Here is a 22,463-nt window from a genome sequence, read left to right as displayed (position 1 = left end):
GCGCCGGAGCCAGCAGTGAATGCAGTGTGTGGAGGAAGGCGCTCAGACCAGAAGCTTCTATTCAAAAGGATCCACATTAAAATGAAAAACAGGCTGGGCCTGTTGAGACACTTTCACCACTCAGGCCTGACCTCTCCTGTTAGGGGCGTGTCCATGCATGGGTAGCGCTCCTTTCACCGAGGAGCAGCTTGCAAATTCCTCAGAGCTGCCTAGAGACCTTCCAATGGAGGTTTCGATCCCCACCCTCCTGCTGCTGCTGTGGCTGAAGGCGCTGCTCAACTGGCTGGTGGTTCTCACCCAATGGCCCCACATGGTGAGGACCTTCACCGGGGTCCTCTGCATTTCTTTGGCTTTGGTGGACACCCTCTTGGACGTGGTGGTCACTCAGGTCTTTTTCATGGAGGACTTTTCTATCTGTGGTTTGCACCTCACCAGATACCACATCTGCCTTCTGATCCAGGCTGCTGGATTCATCTACGGTGTCCTGCACTGGCCTGTGTTCCTTCTCATAGGTGCTGACAGCTACTTCACAGAGTCCACCACGGAGGTCCCCTGGCCTCGAAAACTCACATACATCTGCGGAACGCTCTTGCTCTGGGTTCTCGCCACGCTCTACGTCTTCTCGAGACCCGATTCCAGCCCGATAACGGAGGACGACCTCCTGCGCCAATGCAAACTGACCAGCAGGTCTCAGAGCAGCCAGGTGGCCACCGTGGTGCTGCTAGCACTGGCTGCCGTTCTTCTCTGTACATCTGTTCCTCCAGAAAAGGGGCGGAGGTTTCAGGGCCAAGCCCTTCTGAGATGTTCGGTGTGCGCCTTCCTCAGCACCTGGAGCCCCTTCCTGGTCCTGCTGGCGTCCCTCCTGTGTTCCCAGGCGGAGATTCCAGCCTATATGGACATGAACGTGCCCTGGCTGTGCCTCCTGCACAGCTTCCACATCACGCTGGCTCTGAGGAGCTGCTCGTGTCTGCTGTGCTCGCAGAAAGAGGACAAAAAGGCAGAAACGGTGGGTTTCCATCGGTGGACGCAGTGCTTGATGTGATGTTCAGGAATGGACAGAATAAAGGAAACGGTGAAGAAAAGGACTTTAAGGTGATAAGTTGGACGAAAGCTACGTCAGGTAGGAATATGAGGGAGAAAAGGTGTTATTGGAAATGTTTGTTGAGACTGTGTGAGCATTGAGCAGCTTATAGAACTGAAGTGGAACCTCTTAGAACGTCCAGCATCTCTCAGCATAGAAACTACAAGGCAGAGGTTTGAACGACGAGCTGGCAAATAAGAAAGCCTGGACAGCAGAATGCAAAGAGAGGACAAAATACTGGAAACAGTCCCTAAAGAAGGACTTTAAAGGGACAATATGCAACATTTTTCCTTGCACTTTATTCCTCCCCTCCTGGGATCAGGCATTTGTCTTGCATCTAAAATATTCATAATTCATTTCTACACGACTACATCAAACTCGTTTACTTCAGAAAAGGGAGAAAAGCTCAGCTTTTTATCACACAGGCCCTTTAATAACTGCATTATCTTCAAACTCCACTTTGCATGTTGCTGTCAGGCAGAAATATGAGGAAAAACCAGTTTTGGCTCCAGTCTGCTTTGAACAAACACACCAGACAATGCTGTGTTGTGTTGTGTTGACTTGATTTGAAGGGAAATTACACCAAAAAATTTAAAGTATTGCACAGTTAACATGTAAACATAGTCACACGGGTGGTGATAGGAACCAGACGTCCACCTCTAAAAGCTCCCTCACAGAAAGTTCCTACATGAAATGGTTATGAATTCACTGCCTGATGACTGAGACGCTGTTTTATGATATTTATGATATATCAATGCTGCAACATGAGGAACAAAACTGCTGTAACTGTAACCTTAAAACCTGAGCGCTCAGATTGTTTTGTGAGAAGAACATTGTGAAAGAAAACGGCACATAAAATTTTCAAAATTCCCCATAATTCAGTGTGTGAGGTAATCAGAGAGATTCAGAGTGGTTTGGTGTGAAATGGTTCAGATGTCTTTACAGTGGTGGTGATAGGAACCAGGGGTCGCCATGACTACAACACAAATATAGACATTTTATTTACTATCCAGAACCACCAGTGAACCTACACGAGTCTTCAGAGTTTATATGGAATGTTGATGATGGAAAATAGTGGAAAATCTGAAATAATAAGTTTTCTTTGGGGACTATTTTGCCTCACAGCGCCCTGCATGTATCCCTCCACCATGAATGGAGTTTAAGTTCTCTAAACTATCATAAAACAGTGTCTCAGTCATCAGGCAGTGAATTCATAACCATTTCATGTAGGAACTTTCTGTGAGGGAGCTTTTAGAGGTGGACGTCTGGTTCCTATCACCACCACTGTGAACAGTTCTGACTCTGTAAGTTTATCTAGAACAGAGTGTCTCTCTCTGTTTACATATTAACCGTTTAATCATCCAGGAAATTTTGGGAAATGAGTGGAATCCCCCTTTTAAGGAAGTAAACTGCCTGAAGGTTTTATTTTTCAGGAAAGATTCTGTGGAAACCACAGTTTTGATCCCCAATGTCTGCGGCTCACTCAGACTGGTGTGTGTTGGAATGTGCTGGAAGACACTACCTGATATAACCGGGAATGACGGTGAAGGACTGAGTTTTCCGAGCTCTCCTGTTTCCTTTAATCGGCCTGGAATTTTTCTGTCACTGTTCTGAAAAAGAAGAGGAAGAGAAAGGTCATGTGAGGAACGCTGGACCTGGCAGAGAGGAATTTGTGCTGGATTAATAAGATCACTGAACACAATAACTGCATAACTTTACTTTATAACTTATTTATTAAAGTTACTGATATAAATCCAGTGAGACGCAGTATTTCTTGTCTAATCCTGAGTTTCTGAGGTCAGTCTGGCTCAGATGAGTTAATCTGGATCAGTTCTACGTACGTACGTGTTGTTGTTATTGTGTGATGGAGTTTAGTGTTCAGGTTTATTTTTATTTTTTATTTATTCATTTATATTTTTGTGCACGACAGACTAAACATAGTGAGTATTAGGAAACAAACAAATAAAACAGTGAAGAAAACAGTGCAGGGAACGTACTGAGGGCTCCTATCAGACAGCTTCCTTATTGAATGAACTCCGTTTGGATCCGTTTAGAGCTCAAACGAGGTTCAGTGCTGAGCTGTGAGGGATGAGTGATAACAGAACAGCTAACATGGTTTAAAGAGTCTCAGAAGCGGCTGATTCAGCTCTGACTGAAGCTGTTCATTAATAACCGTATGAAACAGAACATTAATATAGTGAAGGTGTTTTAATTGGTGCTGATAATCACACAAAACAGTGCTTAATCACAGATAATCTGACTAATTAAAGATTAAGCAGAACTTCACTCGTAAAAGATGGTTCTTCAAGGGTTCTTTAGTAAAGAAAATGGTTCTATATAGAGCGATGAACCCTTTGCATGATTAAATGGTGAAATGGTTCTTCAGACTGATGGAGAATCTGTATAGGGTTCTGTTATTGTTACGATGTCAAGCTTGTAACCATAGAAAAACCCTTTTTGGTGCTACACAGAACCACACACAGCACGTTCTCCATCGACCTGAAGAACATTTTCATTATGCAAAGAGCCCCCTGCTGGATGAGCGTGTCAGATGCTGAGTGAGTGAGTGAGTGAGTGTGAGAGAGTGAATGAGTGAGAGTGAGTGTGGGTGAGTGAGTGAGTGAGTGAGTGAGTGAGTGAGTGAGTGAGTGAGCGAGTGAGTGAGTGAGCGTGAGAGTGAGAGAGTGTGTGAGTAAGCGAGAGTGAGTGAGTGAGAGTGAGTGAGAGAATGTGAGTGAGTGAGAGTGAGAGAGTGAGTGAGTGTGAGAGTGAGAGAGAGAGTGAGTGAGTGAGAGTGAGTGAGCGAGAGTGAGTGAGCGAGAGTGAGTAAGTGAGTGTGAGTGAGTGAGAGTGAGAGTGAGTGAGTGAGTGAGTCAGAGAGTGTGAGTGAGTGAGTGAGTGAGTGAGAGAGTGTGAGTGAGTGAGTGAGTCAGAGAGTGAGTGAGTGAGTGAGTGAGTCAGAGAGTGTGAGTGAGTGAGTGAGTGAGTCAGAGAGTGTGAGTGAGTGAGTGAGTCAGAGAGTGAGAGTGAGTGAGTGAGTGAGTCAGAGAGTGTGAGTGAGTGAGTGAGTGAGTCAGAGAGTGTGAGTGAGTGAGTGAGTGAGTCAGAGAGTGTGAGTGAGTGAGTGAGTGAGTCAGAGAGTGTGAGTGAGTGAGTGAGTGAGACATATGTATAAATAAAAATACACATGGCTAAAACTTAGTAATGCGTGGGAACAAGATAATTAAGTCATGGCCCCAACTTAATAAGGTGTGGGGACGTCATAATTAGGTTGTGGCCATGACTTAGTAAGGCATGGGAAAGAGATAATTAAGTCATGGATAATTAAGCAGCTGCATTTAAATTACTGTAAATAATCACTACAACCACAAATTACAGACATCTCACACATATATATATATATATATATATATATATATATATACACATATATACGTTATATAACATCTACAGGTACAGTATAACAGTATATCTGATCTGTATTTTTATGGGGTCCCTGGGCAGCTGCCCACCTTTGCCTACTGCAGAGACCATCCCTGCACAGGTGACGTGAAGGAAACCTTTTCTAAATTACGCAGTAAAATGTACAACTAAACTGGGATTTTGTGTTTGACTGACTCAAAAAGTTAAAGTAACTCTAATTTATGAGCTGCAGAAACACATTTCTGTTATTCCCACACGCAGTGTTCAGCGTCTTCAGTACAGCAGGCCTCGTTCTCCAGCATCTCCCTCAGTCTGCTCTTAAGTGTGTTCTTAAGTCTGTTCTTAAGTGTGTTCTTGATAAAGGTTCTAAGAAAAAGTCTCTGTCAGATTCATGTCGTGTTCTTAAAGCGCAGAACTGCTCTACCTTCGTGTTCTTGACTGTGTGTAGATTCTGTTCTTACCTAAGAACTAATCTTATATAAGAGGACACTGGAGAGTCAGAGTCTTCATCAAAACTGCGTAAGAAGAGTTTCTTCTTAGGAGCGGTTGGTGAACGAGGCCCGGTGTACGGGAGGCCTTTGGGCTCAAAACGTTTAAACACGCGCGTTAACACGAAACATTTAGTCGTGATAACGTGACAAAAACACGTTTACACGTTTTTAAGGTCTCTGCCAGTGAAAGGCCTCAGATCTGACGAATAAAATGAACTCCAGTCCCACTTTTGGGGAATTACTCAGGACTAACTTTAAACTGTTCAACAATGCAGTGTATTCATGCTTATAAAGATTCTACCAAAACTCACTGTTCAGAATAAGTTAACACATTAAAAACTGGATGTTTTTCATTATTTGGTCTGTCGGTTCTGTATGTAGTTTGAGCAATAACGCCTCACCAGTAGGTGGCGGTAAAGCATCGTGATTTATCAAGGTTTCCCAAAGGCAACAAAATCCAAATACTGAAAACTGGTGTCTAATTAATAAACTGATATTTGCATGTTAAGACTAAGTTATGTTATATGTGTAAACAGTGAGACTCCGACATGTTTTGAGCGCAAAGACCCGCCGTACCACTGAACTTGGGCTGCCTTGCGGCTCCGCAGTGACCGTGACAGCGCTGGACTCATTAGCGGTGTTTGTGCTGATTAACTGTTTACATTTGTGTACATTTTGTGCAAAACTTACACCAAAGAACAGGAACAGCAACTCAGCTCATCAGGAGAACCCAGACAGTGTTTATTAACTATTGGCTTTTTTAAAGGGACACATACAGAAACATCAATGACCACATGATTCTAGAAAAATCTAGAAGTGTGTGAATTTTAAAGGTGCTATAATTTGATGTAACAAGATTGGACAAATATTTATGGGACATACTAGTAAAACAAGTAAAACAAATAATTTTAATCAATAGAATGTCCCATAAATATTTGTCCAATCTTGTTACCTCAAAATTTAGCACCTTTAAAATTCACACTTAAAAAAGACGATTTTACACGGTTCTTTAGTAAACAAAATGGTTCTAAACAGAACCATGAATACTCCGAAAACCCTTTGCATGATCAAACGGTTCTCTGCATCATGAAAGGGTTTTTCAGATTTATTGAAAATGTGCATGAATGTGCTATAAATGGTTCTATCTAGAACCTTTTTGAAAAGGGTTCTTCTGTAGGAATATATAGAACCAGTGTCTGGTTCCATGGTGACACTGCTCTCTTTTCCCCGTTTCTGTTTCATACCTCACCCTGTGCTGTTTCACTCTGCTGTACAGAGTCTGTAGGCCCAGCTCTCACTGTTCCGGTGACAGAGGCGTCATATCAGCCTTACGGTTCTGCTGACCAGGCCTGGACAGTCCAGCTCAACCTCAGCAAACCCACACAGACAGGTGTGGATCTCACTCTTACACTGTTTCCATCACAGAACATCAAACCTGACACAGTCCAGTCTCCCCAGGACGTTTAACTGCGCCATGATGAAGTAGCCCCTGACCAGCAGGCTACTCCTCCTCCACCCCCCACAGCTCTGCCATCCATCCCTCCACTACCCACCTCCTTCGTTCTTCTGGCCTACCTTTGACACAGAAGTGCCTCCATCTTGGCTCCTCCTCCTCATATCTCTACCAGAGAACAGACTCTGCTCCTCACTGACCTGGCCTGACAGATCTTTGGTAGTCTGAGTCGGGGGCTGGAGAGGAAGCGTGTGGAGCAGCACAACCAAGCTCTTCAGTTCCTCAGACAATCTGAGGAGGTCATGAGGAGGTCATGCAGCATCACAGCGACTTTTGAGAGCCAAATGTGTTTTTCTGGATAAACAGTGAAGAATTTCAAAACCTAAAATCTCCAAAATGGTAACTTTACAGAAGGAAAAACGTACTTCACTCCTAATGTGGGTCAGTGGAACCAGAATGTTTTCCAGGTTATTCTGAGTTTCTTTTGGTCATTCGTTATGAAATTTACACTCAATGTTAAAGAACAACCGGCGTTTTCAAATGATGTCAAAAACTGAAAACCGTAAAAATGAGAGGTTTTGCAGTGATATGTTTGTGAATATGTTCTTTGGGACTTTTATTATTGTACGTTTAAAGTGCTTGGTGTTAAATATGAGTATTAATAAGCAGCAATAATGTTCAAATTATTGGGAACGTTAATGTTGTTCTTAACGCTGTTGGGACCTCATTTTTCCCAGAACACAGTAATTTTGTGTAAATCTTTGTTTTCTTGTTTCTACATTTGTATTTATGTTATGTTTATGTTTGTAAAGGCTGGTCTGACCTCCTTATTCAGAACCGTTTCTTGTTTCTATGCTGAGTTAGGGACTGTGTGTGTGTGTTTGTGAGAAGCCGGTCAGATCATTTCATTTAGGATCGTTTACTCGTTCCTGTGCTGACTGAGAGACACTGAGGACACCTGGAGGACGCAGTTCGGTGAGGAGTGTTTACAGAGCTGCACGGAGGAGAGCAGTAAAACTCTCAGTACACTTTAAGGTTTTTGTGTTCAGTTCTGATTTGAATTCAGCACTTCTCGCTGTGAGGCGACAGCGCCACCCACTGGGCCACAGTGCAGATACAGATGTGTCAAATTAACACACCTGTATCGATTATTACATGAATCCTACAGAACACCTGCCTCACATCAAACACAGACACGACGCTGAATGCGCTGTGATGTCATCACTGTACAGTATTATGGGGTGGAAAGTTATTTCTCCCATATAAGACAAATGTCACCCTGGAGTCTTGGGCGTCCTTGAGGATGTTCTTTTGACCAGAACGTCCAGATGTGAGTTCTGGAGATTATGAAATCTTCTCCACCTGCACTCGTCACCTCAGCTCTCCCACGGCTGGCGCTGCCATTCCTCTGCAGGTGGTCTTCACCATTATCACCACACTTGGGGGTCATGATAAAGGGTAGTCATTAGAGTGGGGGGCTCAATCCTGGTCATGGAGATCCACCACCCTGAGGAATTCAGCTCCACCCCTAATACATCACACCTGATCCAGGTATCAAAGGCCTTCAAGGGCATCAGAGGGTGGGAGATCTCCAGGACCAGGACTGTTAACCCCTGTATTAGAGACACGTCGCTGCTGTCGGAACAAAACCTCACATCTCCAAAATAGTAACTTTACAGGAGAAGGAAAAAACACACTTTACTTCTAATGTAAGTCAATGGAACCAGAATTTTTATCAAGTCATTTTGGGCCGTTTGTTTTGGTCCATTTACACATAATGTGAAGGGCAACAAGCACTAAAATTACGTCAGAAACTGAAAAATGACAAAAACGGAGATATGAGGTTTTGCTCCATCTCCCAAAAAGGCGATGTGGATTACAAATGTGTGGAAATAGATTAAACGACCAAAATATTCCTAAAACTATCTCAAAATGGGAAATATTAGCCACATCAACTAGATTTACGACCATTTCCTTTGAGAAGACACCATTTTCACAATGTTTAAAATGGAAGGATACATAACATGCAGGGCGCTGTGAGGCAAAATAGTCCCCAAAGAAAACTTATTATTTCAGATTTTCCACTATTTTCCATCATCAACATTCCATATAAACTCAGAAGACTCGTGTAGGTTCACTGGTGGTTCTGGATAGTAAATAAAATGTCTATATTTGTGTTGTAGTCATGGCGACCCCTGGTTCCTATCACCACCACTGTAAAGACATCTGAACCATTTCACACCAAACCTCTCTGAATCTCTCTGATTACCTCACATACTGAGTTATGGGGAATTATGAAAATTTTATGTGCCGTTTTCTTTCACAATGTTCTCACAAAACAATCTGAGCGCTCAGTTTAAAGGTTACAGTTACAGCAGTTTCGCTCCTCATGTTGCAGCATTGAACACACTTTGTTTATTTAAACTGAACATGCGCATCATTTCCACACTAATCAAACCTGCTTACGCATGAATGTAAACTTATATACTTTATTAATGAGAATTATATTCTATTTTAAAGGAAATTTCACTTTTTCCAAACTTTCTGCATAATTCAGGGGTTGTGATGTAAACAAAGAGTGGTTTGGTGTGAAATGCTTTACTGAGACGCTTAATAACCCAATCACAACGTCTACAGTGCAAAAAAAGCCATTTTATATTGACAGTTCTGAAATAATAAGTTTTCTTTGGGGACTATTTTGCCTCACAACACCCTGTGTATTACATATCCCTCCACCATGAATGGATTTTAGGGCCAAAATCTTCTCTAAACTATCATAAAACAGTGTCTCAGTCATCAGGCAGTGAATTCATAACCATTTCATGTAGGAACTTTCTGTGAGGGAGCTTTTAGAGGTGGACGTCTGGTTCCTATCACCACCACTGTAAAGAGATCTCAAACACTGAGTGTTGTTGATAAATTGGTGACGTTTAAAGACGTCTGAGACCCTCAGGCGCTGTGAACGTGAGCAGAAGTGTGAAGGAGAGCCACAGAGAGGAATAAGGAGTCACAGAGGCTGCAGCTCTGACACTACAGAACTTTACTTGAATTGAATCCAAGCTGGATGTCTATACAAGGCGTATGTACAAAGTCCGAAACGGGGCGCAGAAATCCAAAGAAGGAACAAAAAACTACGTACAAGTGAGGTATCGGCTAAAAGCACGTCCGTCTGTGTTTACACCTGCAGGAACAGCTGTACAAAACAGTTCTGATATCACAACGTGAGGTAGGAGAACGGCGTCTCGGTTCCATGCGCTCCCGTCACTCCGGCACGCTCTCGGCGTTTACCAACAGCCGTAAACAGTAAACAGCCCGAGGGAGCTCGACTCGCTCCAGATCACAGGATGGGGAGAGGTTCTCAGTGACATGGCGATAAAAAAAACATCATTTAGCCAATGAGCTGCGATTTACACCCCATATAAAAGTTTCTCTCTTATTTTTAATATATCCATCTTTTTAAACAGCGCTGAGCGCGTCGTGGTGGGAGCTCAACTGTCTTCATATCATTTTAAAATCATTTTAGGTTTTTTTTTCTCTTTACAAAAGCACTTAGCTTCCAAAAAAGGGTCTTTAATATTAGAATTCTAGGGTAATAATAACTCTAATAATCATAACCATAAGCCTATACATATCATATCTCACTTACTCAGCATTAGTGAACACCTTTCATACACAAACAAGGAAAAAACAGTGTCCTCTGCTTCCACAGAGGCGAGGGATGCTAATCAGGCAGGTTTTCCCCCTACAGCGCCCCCGTGTGTACAAAAAATTCAATTTACAACTTTTTATAGCTTTAGTACAAATCAAACTCTGGAAAGCCTCAGAAATGCATTTCAATACCTCAAAAAAGTGAAAAACACCATTAGAGTGACGGCTGGAGAGGTAAACGTGGCCCACAGGAGCCCAAACACTGATTCCAGAAGCTTTAGCTCACTCGCAACTCGCAACTCGCAACTCCGGCTTCACCAGCCAGGCGAGTTTACGGACGAGGGGCAACTCTGTGTTTTTCTTTTCCAAAAACGAAATAAATCCTCCAAAAACAGCTTCACGTCAGGCATTTCCATAACCAGACACCTCAGAATGCCCACAAGTGACCTACACAGGCTCCGCCCACTTTCTCTACTCTCTCATAGCTGCTGTTACGAAGCTTTAAAGAACACTGGGAAAATAATCCCCTTCACCCTGATGAGAACCTGCAGCTGCACGTCTGTTTAGATCTGCATCATGATGAGTTTCCAGCTTTAAAAGGCTGCACTCTTAAAAAAAGGTTCTTCAAGGGTTCTCTGTATAGAACCATGAACACTTAAAGAGCTATTTGCATGCTTAAATGGTTCTCTGCATGGTGAAATGGTTCTTCAGATTGATGGATAACGTGTTTACGGTTCTACTAGTACCAATAAGGGTTACAAGCTTGACATCGTAATAATAGCAGAACCCTTTTTGGTGCTGCATTCTCCATCAATCTGAAGAACCATTTCACCATGTAATGAACCACTTAAGCATGCAAAAGGTTCTTTAAGTGTTAATGGTTCTATACAGAGAACCCTTGAAGAACCATCTTGTAGGCAATGCCCGAAAAGAACCACTTTTGGTTCCCTAAAGAACCGTGTTTAAAATAATTAGCACGAAGCTGTAGATAAATATGTGGAGCTGTTAGCTGTGTTCAGAATGATGAAGCAGGAAAAATTAATGAAGCTGTAATTAAATAAATATTCTATCTGCCTCACATTTGATTGAATCTTGAGGCAGAAAACTTATCAAGAAACTGGTATAAATAAATAAATAATATTTTCCCCCAATCATTTAATAACTTCTTGCTGCTTCCTAAAACTTATATTGAATAAAAGTGAGTTATTAATATGACACGATTCCACACTTTTAAACTGTAACCTACAAAAGTCATTAGAGCTGAATAACTGACTCTAAATGTAGGTATTGTGATATAAACTGAGTCTGTTCTACAGTTTCTCATTAGGCTGAATGAATAACTGACTCTAAATGTAGGTATTGTGATATAAACTGAGTCTGTTCTACAGTTTCTCATTAGGCTGAATGAATAACTGACTCTAAATGTAGGTATTGTGATATAAACTGAGTCTGTTCTACAGTTTCTCATTAGGCTGAATGAATAACCGACTCTAAATGTAGGTATTGTGATATAAACTGAGTCTGTTCTACAGTTTCTCATTAGGCTGAATGAGTAACTGACTCTAAATGTAGGTATTGTGATATAGTCTGAGTGGGCGGAGCCTGAGTAGAGCGATTATATAAGTTGAGTAAAAACCCAGCCGGCCTTTCCGCTCTTTAGAGCAACTCTCAGGATGTGAACAGTATAAAAATCTTTTTAAAGAGCAGAGCAGCTTCGCTAACAACATCCATGCGTTCCTCGTTCTTTCGTACAAAAACATTTTAACGTTCGGTCGTTATGGTAACAGGGTGAACATACATCAGACATGAACAGCCCCATTAATCCCAGGGGCAACCACTAAATAAAAATAATAATAAAAATAATAATAATAATATTAATAATAATAATAATAATAATAATAATAAACAGCTGTAATGATTATTTTTTCACCCTTCTCTTCTCACACCATCATGCATCTCACACCTCATAGAAAAAAGCCCCAGTGAGCTTCACTCCTCAGGGGACTGATATAATCTTTTTAAAGATTCTTTATAATCACATATTATTAATATATTAAAGACTACTGTAGTATGTACAAAGTGTATAAATCTATCAGTTAATACATTAAATAAATTTCCAAGATTTCTTTTTTTCTTTTTTTTTTAGGGAGGGGGATAAACAGAAAGCACGCATTTACAGTATGGTGGATTAAACTTTCTCTTCTTTTTTTAATTTTACTTTTTTTGCGTGTTTGTCAGCTTATAAACGCCCCGTCAGACTCTGTGAGAGCGTATCTGTATATATATTTGTTCTGATAAACACCCTCCGGCCTGTAGAGCCCAGCCTGGAGAACCGGAGCGTTCTCAGTCGGAGCTGACGGTGAATGAAGCGAATGAGAAGAAGCTCCAGACGCTGCTGGAACTCGTCTGGCACCTCGCTTACAGCAACGTGCTAAAAACCCCTCTGCCCTGCAGATATCACAGCTCCTCTGAAATACTGACCGGAGCCGGACACCAGGGGGCGCCGCATTCACGAAAGCGATCCAAAAGGGAGGAAACAAACAGAATAAAACTGCTGAGATCTGCACAATGTCCTTAAAAATAGAATGTAAATATAAACAATTCTATGTGATAATCCTCTTTCCACTATAAGACACTGTATATATAATGTAAGATTGCTATAATATATATATATATATAAAACTCACCGTTCCAAAAAAAAAAAAAATACTTGATGTGAACTTTTTTTTCACCTGATTTTTAAGAACATCCTTAAACACAGTTTACAAACTCACAAATATCTTCTTTCCTCTTTTAATTATTATCATAAATGTTTAATTATCAATAAAATATAACAATCTAGTCTCATAGTCTTCTGATTACAGCAGCAGATACATGTTAAATGAGTTTTAGCTTTTCAAGTTTATTTTGACACTAAAATGGAAAAATGTTATTTACTAAAAAAACTGAAAGTGATAGAACACTCTCAGAAAAGATGGTTCTCCAAGGGTTCTTTAGTGAATATATACAGTCCTATAGAGAGCCATGAACACTCAGAACCACCTGCATGCTCAAATGGTTCTCAAATGGTGAAATGTTTCTTCAGCTTGATGGAGAATGTGTTGTATATGGTTCTAAATAGAACCTTTTTGAAAATGGTTCCATGTAGCACCAAAAATGGTTCTGCTATTGGTACAATATCAAGTTTGTGACACCTTCATGGAAACATTTTCAAAACATTCTCCAACAATCTGAAGAATCATCAAGGCATGCAAGTGGTTCTTTGAGTGTTCATGGTTCTATACAGAACCACTGTCTTTACCCTTGAAGAACCATCTTTTTTAAGAGTGTAGAGTAAAAAACATGCAGAAAATTTGGAAAATTTGGCACCTGTGGAACCGTGAGGCGATCACACGTTTACATTTAGCACTGTTTTGTTTCTTAGGATGCTTTCGTGAATCCGGCTCTAGAGCCCCGGGCCCCCTGGGCCCCCTCCCTCCCTGGCGCTCTCTTATTCTGGGCTGTTTGGGATCAGACCCGGTTCTGTTCAGCGTGCGCTGCTCACTCTCTCACATTATATACCTGTTACGCTGCAAACAGAACGAGAAAATACATTATTCCCTGCATTTCTGTTCACTGAAGAGGCTGAATACTGTTTTGTGTCCTTGTGTGTCCAGCAGGTGGCGAGCAAGCGCACGTGTGCAACTCCACAGTGAACGAAAACATCCAGGAAACATCTAATCACCAGCAGACAGCAGGCGCCGGGCAGAGAGAGAGAGAGAGGGAGGGGGAAAAGGGAAAGGAGGGAGGAGGAGGATTATCGTCTGAGGCCAGCAGGGCCTCTCCGAGGGGCTCCGCCATCCTCCCGCCTTTCACCTTCATGAAGAAGCACAATGGCTGCAATGTTCTGGACGAAGTTCTCGTCGTGGCCTTTTTTCGGACCTGTTTTTCTCAACCATTTCATTTTTTTTCGTATTAAAGTTGAAAATCCTAGTTTTCCGCTGTGGCTGGCGAGTCTTTTTAGGGGTCACTGTGGCTCCTTGGGGCTCTTAAACAGTTTATTCCGTTTCCAAACTGCCCCACAGTTTCTTCAGTCCAGTCCAGGAGCGAAAACAGAAACAAAAGGACAAAAGTGTCCATAATAAGCAGCCTATTAGCAAAACTATAAATTAAAACACGTACAAAGGTTTTAAATACTGTCTAAGAATGGGCGACGACACAACACAACATAAAATATCTGTTTTAAGTGATGTTAAATTATAAAAGAGATATTAAAGTCTTTTAAACGTAAAAAACGAACACGTGAGGCCCGTCCTCGGTGTCCGGAGGGGCCGATTCTGCTTGTGTCTGGGACTCGGTGATGGGGGGGGGTGATGGGGTATGTGTGGGGGGGGCGTGTTCCAGGCTGCAGTGACGTATGTGTTTAGCTGGCCGAGGTCTCCTGCACCATGGAGGAGGACAGCGTGGAGCTGGTCTTGCTGGAGGTCCGGATGATCTGCTGCTGCAGCTGAGTGATCATGAGCTCCAGTTTCTCTCGCGCCTCGCGCTCCCGTCGCAACTCGTCCTGCAGCTCCTGGCGCTCCGCCTCGGCGCGCTCCAGACGACACCGCAGCTCACACAGCTGAGAGAGTGACACAGAAAGACAGATGTTTTTACCAATCCTCCTCCAGAACATCCACCTGCATCTAACAAGCCCCCTTTCAGCTCACGCTACTGCATCTGATCCACAAGTCAAGAGGAATTCCACCAAAAATCCCCCATAATTCAGTGTGTGAGGTAATCAGAGAGATTCAGAGTGGTTTGGTGTGAAACGGTCTTTACAGTGGTGGTGATAGGAACCAGGGGTCGCCATGACTACAACATAAATATAGACATTTTATTTACTATCCAGAACCACCAGTGAACCTACACGAGTCTTCTGAGTTTATATGGAATGTTGATGATGGAAAATAGTGGAAAATCTGAAATAATAAGTTTTCTTTGGGGACTATTTTGCCTCACAGCGCCCTGCATGTATCCCTCCACCATGAATGGAGTTTAAGTTCTCTAAACTATCATAAAACAGTGTCTCAGTCATCAGGCAGTGAATTCATAACCATTTCATGTAGGAACTTTCTGTGAGGGAGCTTTTAGAGGTGGACGTCTGGTTCCTATCACCACCACTGTGAACAGTTCTGACTCGGTAAGTTTATCTAGAACGGAGTGTTTCACACCAAACCACTCTGAACCACTCTGAACCAGTCTGAACCAGTCTGTTCACATCTTAACTGCTTAACTATGCAGGAATTTTGGAAAATAGGTGGAATTCTGCTTTATTTAGTTGCAGCAGGTGTGGCGGATTGGAGGAACAGTTCATCAAAAATAAAATGTAGTTTTCCCCTTAATTTATTACCCTAAATATAGTCGATCAGCCAAGGCACGTTTGGTTTCTGAACTTTGCTTCTTTAGCACTGGAGCTACGAGGCTAATGTAGCTAACAGGTAGTGTAATGGAATCATGACAAACTGTTGTCTGCACAAATGCACAAAAGTATGTCACATAAAAATTCAGAAGCCTGAATTTTGTCCATACTTATTCCTTTAATTTTAATATAACAGTGATATTTATGTATAGTTCGTTCTCCAACAGCTGGAAGTGTTGCACAAACATCCAAATATGTATGGGAATGGGGAATTATGTAAACTAGACTTTGTGCCAAACTATCTTTAAGGTATCTAAAGGTTCCACAGACTTACTGGCACTGGAAGAAACCCAACCAAAACATGGATAATGTCTCTTTAAAAAGAATTCAGAGAAAGAATTCAGAAATGCTATTTTAAACAACAGCCAAACAAAAGAGGGGCAGAGGAGCTTTCTAAGATAGACAGAGGAGACTAAACACACAGAGATAAAGCTCTGTAATCTGAACTGGTCTGCAGAAGGAGCTATCTGCGGCTCTGTATCTCTACGCCCACGCCCTCCAAACTCAAACACACCAGCCTGCCGAAGACGATCCGGCTCCAGCTAAGGCCGACGGACGATAGCATCAGCTTCGCCTCTCATCTCTGCCGAACATCTGCATGGAACGACTGAGCATCTCATGCTTTATGTTAGCACGTTAGCAGAGGACCTTCAGACGTCTGTGTCCCTGTCTGTGTCCATTCTAGGGGCTGCAGGACTTCAGATGGTTTAAAGTCAGTTATGTGATGCAACCAGTCGACATCGACTAATCACTGATGATGTCACGGATAGACTTTAGAAATCTGCGACAAAGCCGAACTCCACAGAGTAGAGTGTTTTGGTGATTGGTTGTTAATCTAACTCATAAAGCCTTCAGTCCAGCTGCTGAAGCCCTAACCAATGGGAGAGCAGCTCAGCTGCAACTGCCTAGATACTGCAGAGAAAACAATCCTGATTAATTTTCTATTGGGCACCTCAAGATTTTAAACCTTTAAACCACCCACTAAGAGTGAAATAAGAGCATTACTGAAATATTTCATTGTTACATAAGTAATATTCATTGTATATATGAAAGTAGTGGACAAAAGGAGGTTCAGGTAGGGGTTGCATGACTTCAGATGTTTTAAAGTTGCAATGAAAGTTTAGTCCACAACGACTAACCGCTGATGACGTCGTTACTAAAACCACAGGAGAAGGGAACGCTTTTCAAAAAGCCAATTTAAAAACCTGTGATGAAGCCAAACTCCACTGAGCAGCGTGACGTGCCCTTTCCAACGAGCCCTGGATCTCATTTCTAGCCTTCAGGGAATCAGAGATACAAACTCCAGACTTAGGCGCCGGCTTAGGCGCACCCCAGGCGGCCTTGCCAAGACGCTCGCCGGCAGCAGAGGTCCAGAGAGCCAGAGAAAGTTAGAGCACTGTACCTCAGCAAAAATGAGAGTAACTGATCTCCATCTTTACAGGATTACAGGGCGCTATGCTCCCTCTCCAACCACACAAGATCTTACTGTAGTCTTCAGGAAACCAGAGATACCAACGTTCAGTATCTGATGTTTGAAGCTCTGCAGATCGGCAGAGAAATGTTAGAACAAAGCCAAACTCAGGAAACCAGAGATACGGACCCTGGAATTCGGGGGGCTGGGGGCGGCACCCTAGACGGCCTTGCCGTGATGCTTGCTGCAGAGGTCGGGAAAGCCAGAGAAATTTAGAGCGCCGTAACTCGAAGAAACCTCCACAGGTCAGCAGAGAGCGGCGCGTCCTTTCTAACGAGGAATCTCTACAGGATTCATTATAATATTAAATATTTTCTTACTGGGAAAACGATATTTTAAAATTCGGACACTCAAATAGCAAAAAACGGTGCCCATCAGTAGTGAAAACCCTGCTAACTGCAGTGGCGCTGAACTGAGGCTATTCTCTGTCCTTTTGTCAGTGGTGTTTGTTTGCTTTGCTCCCTTTCGCACGCTGACTCTCGGCTCGCTCAGCGCCGAGCACCGACCCGAGCCGGCGGCCTGTGTGTGCGGATGTACCTGTGCGGTGTACTGCTGCTCCTGCTCTTTAGGTTTACAGGTGCAGCCCTGCTGTCTGAGCTGCTCCAGCCTGCGCTCCAGCTCCCTCTGCTCCTGACGCACCTCCCCCAGCTTCTGAGCATGCTCAGTGTGAACGGCCTCCAGCTCACTCTGCAGCTCGCTGTGCTCCGCCGACAGCTGCCTCAGCTGGGCTGCCTCACCGCCTCGCACCACCTCCAACTCCTACATACAGAGAGAGAGAGAGAGAGCGCGAGAGAGAGAGAAAGAGAAAGAGAGAGAGAGGGGGAGAGGGAGAGGGAGAGAGAGAGGGAGAGGGAGAGGGAGAGAGAGAGAGAGAGTTTATTTAATATGCTATTGTTACATCAGTGATGTTATGGGAATACAAAGAATATCAGAATTATATTATCAGACAGTTGCTTAGATTTGGCCAATATTTCAAAATATAATGATCCATTTATTGAACTCTAGAAGAGCAGAATATTCAGACATTTTACTGCATTTGCAGCCCAACAGAAATAAACAACATTTCTCTGTAAGTCTTTTTCTCAATTCATACATTTTATAAATGTTGATGCTTCGGCATGAAAAATATCAGCTATCCAGAATTCCCATATTCCCAAAGACGGTGAGTCCAGTAACTAAGACAGGTGAGGTGCAGGTGAGGTGAGGCAGGATTTGTAGGTGTGTCCCAGCAAGTGCCATAGATGCAGTAGGTTCAGTAGATGTGATGTGGTAGATAAGGTGGAGTACAGAGGTGAAATGGGGTAGGTTTGTCAGGTGAAGTGAGGTAGATGAGGTATAGGGTGTGGTTAGTGAGATGAGATGAACTGAGGTAGGTGAGGTATAAATTGGCAGAGGTGGGTTAGTTTTGGTAAGTGTGTTTGCAGCAGCTGCTGTTGGGCGGTAGGTTCAGTAGGTGTGGTAGGTGATGTATGAGGTGACAGCTGAGGTGTAAGGTGTGATAGGTGAAGTGTAAAGTGTGGTAGGCAAGATGGGGTGAGGCCTAGTAGAGGAATCTAGTGAGGTAGGTATAAGATGTGATATGTGAGATGAGGTGTGGTAAATGAGGTATAACATGGTAGGTGGAGTGTAACGTGTGGTAGGCAAAGTGTAAGGGGTGGTAGGTGAGGCATGAGGTGGGGTAGGAGAAGTATAAGGTGTGATAGGCAAGGTACAAGGTGTGGAAGGTGAGGTATGAGGTGCGGGAGGCGAGGTATAAGGTGTGGTAGGTGAGGTATAAGGTGTGGTAGGCGAGGTATAACGTAGTAGGCGAAGTATAAGGTGCGGTAAGCAAAGGATAAGGTATGTTAGGCGAGGTATAAAGCGTGGTAGGTGAAATATTAAGTGTGCTAAGCGAAGTGTAAGGTGTAGTAGGTGAAGTATCAGGTGTGGCTGGCGAGGTATAAGGTGTGCGGCAGGTGAGATGAGGTTCAGAAGGTGTGGTGTTGGCTCTGACCGTCTCAAGCTGCAGCTGCCGGTGCAGTGTGGCGTTGAGTTTCTCCTGCTGTCTGTTGTACATCTGGACGATCTCCAGCACGATTCGCTCCTTATCATCCTCCTTACCGCACACCGTCTCCACGGCAACGGCCGGCGCTTCGCCCTGGCGACAGGATTTAACCTCCCCGGCAACGGAGGAAGCAGACACATGGAGATCTGTGGGAGGGAAGAGGAGGATGAGGAAGGACGCTCTTTCACAGCCTGTGTGACTAACTCTCTGTGGGAGTGGGTCTCTGTAGGTGTGGAAGTTAAGAGGAGAGCGGAAACGTGTGGTCAGATCTGTCAGACCAACCAGAGAGGAGCTGAAACGGGGGTTTAAATCAAACTCAACACTTTTAATTCCATTTTAAGACCTCGACAAGTACAGGTCCATCGCGCAGAGCGCACAAGCTCAGGTACGGCATGCGTTACCGTCTCTGATGGTTTGATGTTCTGGAGAGACTTCACAGAAAGTGATTACAGAAACGCTTATGAACTGACACACTGCTTAACGGGTAACAGTCACTGTACCGGACTATTAGGCTGGATGTAAATGTGGCTACTGTTAATAACAGAACCTCAACTTTCCTCCAGCTGCTATTTACAGTCTGAACTCTTCACAGCGCACGGACTAAATGAGACGGAGGAGAAATAAAACTAAACCCTTTAATCATATTAACACATGAAAATAAAACCTTTCAAGTTTTGTCATTTGCCTCTGAGGTACTCAGACAAGCCGAGTCTCGCAAAACAACTATGACGCAGAGCCAGCCCTGAGAGAGAGAGACAGAGAGAGAGAGAGAGACAGAGAGAGAGAGAGAGAGAGACAGAGAGAGAGAGAGAGCGGTAGCTGAGCGTGTGTGTGTGCTCCCTGAGGCAGAGAGAAAGTGCTGAATTTTAATGTAGGACAGGCAGACCGCAGAACCGAGAACATACAGAGTCACATCACACACAGTCTAGCACCCTCTGAGGAGAGAGAACGAGAGAGAGAGAGAGAGAGGGAGAGAGAGAGAGAGAGAGAGAGAGAGAGAGAGAGAAAAAAAAACAGTGAAAGTGGAGAGAGAGAGAAAGGGAAGAAGAGAAATAAGAGAGAGAGAAAGAAAGAGAAAAGGAAGAGAAAGAAGGGGAGAGCAAGGAGGGTGAGTGAGAGAGAAAGAATGGAGAGAGAGAGAAAAGGAAAGGGGGAGGGAGGAAAAAGAAGAGAGACAGAAAGAGAGAGGCAGGAAGAAAAGGAAGGGAGAGAGACAGAGACAGAAAAAAAGAAGAGAGTGAAAGTGGAGAGAGAAAAAGAGAGAAAGAGGGAGAGAAAGAAGGGGGAGAAAGAGCGAGAGAGAATGACAGAGAAAAAGAAGAGACAGAAAGAGAAAGAAGGGGAAGAGAGAAGGGAGACAAAGAAGACAAAGAGAAAGACAAAGAGAAAAAGGAGAGAGAGCGAGAGAGAGAGAGAGATGGAGACATGACAGATTGTGTTCAGTAATATAACAGCTTTATGATACCATTTTCAGTAACTGTCCCAACAGGACCCCCACAGGACCCCCACAGGACCCCCACAGGACCCCCACAGGACCCCCACAGCTGTGTCTGATCACTAACACACCACCACCACGTCAGTGTTACTGCAGTGCTGAGAATGATCCACCACCCAAATAGTACCTGCTCTGTGGGGGTCCATGGGGGTCCTGACCACTGAAGAACAGGGTATCAGAGAAACAGATGGACTACAGTCTGTAACTGTAGAGCTACAGAGTGAAACTATACGGTCAGTGGGGCTGATAAAGTGGACAGTGAGTGCTGACCTGGCTGGCTGTCCTGGTTGTGTGTTCTCCTGCTGTAGTGCTGTTTGAGCAGCGCTCCCAGAACCTCCGCTCCCACCTCGCCATCCTTCTGCAGAGACACGTTTGGCGCCACCATCTTATCGTACGGGTACAGGTAGTAGCTGCAACACACACACACACACACACACACACACACACACACACACACACACACACACACACACAGTGAGGGCCACAAACAGCACTCAAGAGCAGACTTATTTTCTTGTTTACGTCACAAATAAGCTGATGCTCCACTCTGCCCACTAGCATCTAACGCTAACTTAAATGTTTGACTAAATCTATGCGATGTCTGGAGAGCAGCAAGAAGATCAGGGACCAAATCTGTGTTCTTATAATCTGCATATTCATAATGTTTATGAGAAACAAAAACATTCTGACTGCTGCATTAATTTGCATTTATTCTAATGTTATATATGTTTTTTGTACTGACAAGAACACACTGTCCACACCGCAGCCTAAGATTATAGCACAGTCAACACATTACAGTGCGTGTGTATGTATATATGTGGTGTTTTTTAGTTTTTGACATGATCTGAAAATGCCTGTTGTCCTTTACATTGTGTGTAAAGTTCATGATGAATGGACCAAAAGAAACGACCCAAAAATTGAAAAAAATTTCAATTGCACTTGAAAAATTTCTGGTTCCATTAACTTGCATTAAAAGTAAAGTACATTACTTCCTTCTCATGTAAAATTACCATTGTGAAGATACGAGGTTCCAACAGCAGCAATATATGTATAAATAAATATTAAAGGTGGGCAACGTGACAATTTTTTTTCGTTATCATAATAATTATGTCATAATACTGTTTTCTGAGCGTAGAGTGGATATCGTCAGTACTTGGAGAGCACTTACTAACTACGTTTCATTACAAAATAAGCATAATTAGGCCTGTTTAACTGGATTTAGTGCAGTGCAGTTCGCAAAATATTGAATAAAAATAAATGTAGTTTAGATTTTTAATTATAGTATTTTCATATGCGGAACTACAGGTCTTATTTTGTCTGTTCCAGCTTACTAAATCTCGTAAAACACACACACACATATATATATATATATATATATATATATATATATATATATATATATATATATATATATATAGATAGATAGATATCATCACTGACCAAAAAAACCCATGCATCTCCATTTTTGTTGATTTTTAGTTTTCGTCACAGCAGCCTTTTGTTGCACCAAAGGACAACCTTATTCGGATTACTGCCCTCCTGTAGTCTGATCAGACATCATTTTGGGTCTGAAAAGACTGAAATCTTTTTTATTCTCCTCCTGAACGTTTCGTGAGAAGTTTTTTTTTTTTGGGAGGCAGTAATCCTTACCAGTTCTGCCATCCAGAGCCAACCCCCCTAATTCCACTAATTCTAGCCCTAATCCAGCACAGATTACCGAGAGGAGGCGAGCGGAGCACGCAGAGCCCCAGTGCACGCTGGGAAGTCGGGCATACCTGGGGTGGACGATGGGAGCGTGGGCCGCTTCCTCTTTGATGTCGGGAAACAGGCGACTGAAGCCGAGCGCAGGCTGGTCTTCACCCTGTAAACACACACACACACACACACACACACACACACACACAGGGCCATTAATAT

At 43.1% G+C, this 22,463-nt stretch overlaps 2 protein-coding genes across 3 annotated transcripts in view; one reads left to right on the top strand and one right to left on the bottom strand.

Annotated features, from left to right (window-relative positions):
* Positions 1 to 25: 25 nt before the first annotated feature.
* Positions 26 to 6,373, top strand: gpr160 (G protein-coupled receptor 160). The gene is made up of 2 exons (XM_036596718.1): positions 26 to 1,120; positions 6,272 to 6,373. The coding sequence occupies exon 1, from the start codon at positions 158 to 160 to the stop codon at positions 1,040 to 1,042; it is 885 nt and encodes a 294-aa protein (XP_036452611.1). The 5' UTR covers positions 26 to 157; the 3' UTR covers positions 1,043 to 1,120; positions 6,272 to 6,373.
* Positions 6,374 to 11,588: 5,215 nt separating this feature from the next.
* The window catches only part of skila (SKI-like proto-oncogene a), a 39,469-nt gene continuing 28,594 nt past the window's right edge, over positions 11,589 to 22,463 (bottom strand). For both annotated transcript variants that reach the window (XM_036596431.1, XM_036596432.1), the window contains exons 4-8: positions 22,322 to 22,407; positions 20,817 to 20,956; positions 19,001 to 19,197; positions 17,545 to 17,766; positions 11,589 to 14,696 (exon numbers count right to left, since the gene is read on the bottom strand). In XM_036596431.1, the coding sequence (XP_036452324.1) occupies positions 14,499 to 14,696; positions 17,545 to 17,766; positions 19,001 to 19,197; positions 20,817 to 20,956; positions 22,322 to 22,407 (843 nt within the window). In that variant the 3' untranslated portion in view covers positions 11,589 to 14,498. The remainder of the gene's footprint in view (positions 14,697 to 17,544; positions 17,767 to 19,000; positions 19,198 to 20,816; positions 20,957 to 22,321; positions 22,408 to 22,463) is intronic.

Source organism: Colossoma macropomum, unplaced genomic scaffold (assembly GCF_904425465.1).
Source record: "Colossoma macropomum unplaced genomic scaffold, Colossoma_macropomum, whole genome shotgun sequence".
NCBI lineage: Eukaryota > Metazoa > Chordata > Actinopteri > Characiformes > Serrasalmidae > Colossoma > Colossoma macropomum.
Note: the sequence above shows the minus strand (reverse complement) of the source record. Positions and strands in the feature narration are given on the sequence as shown.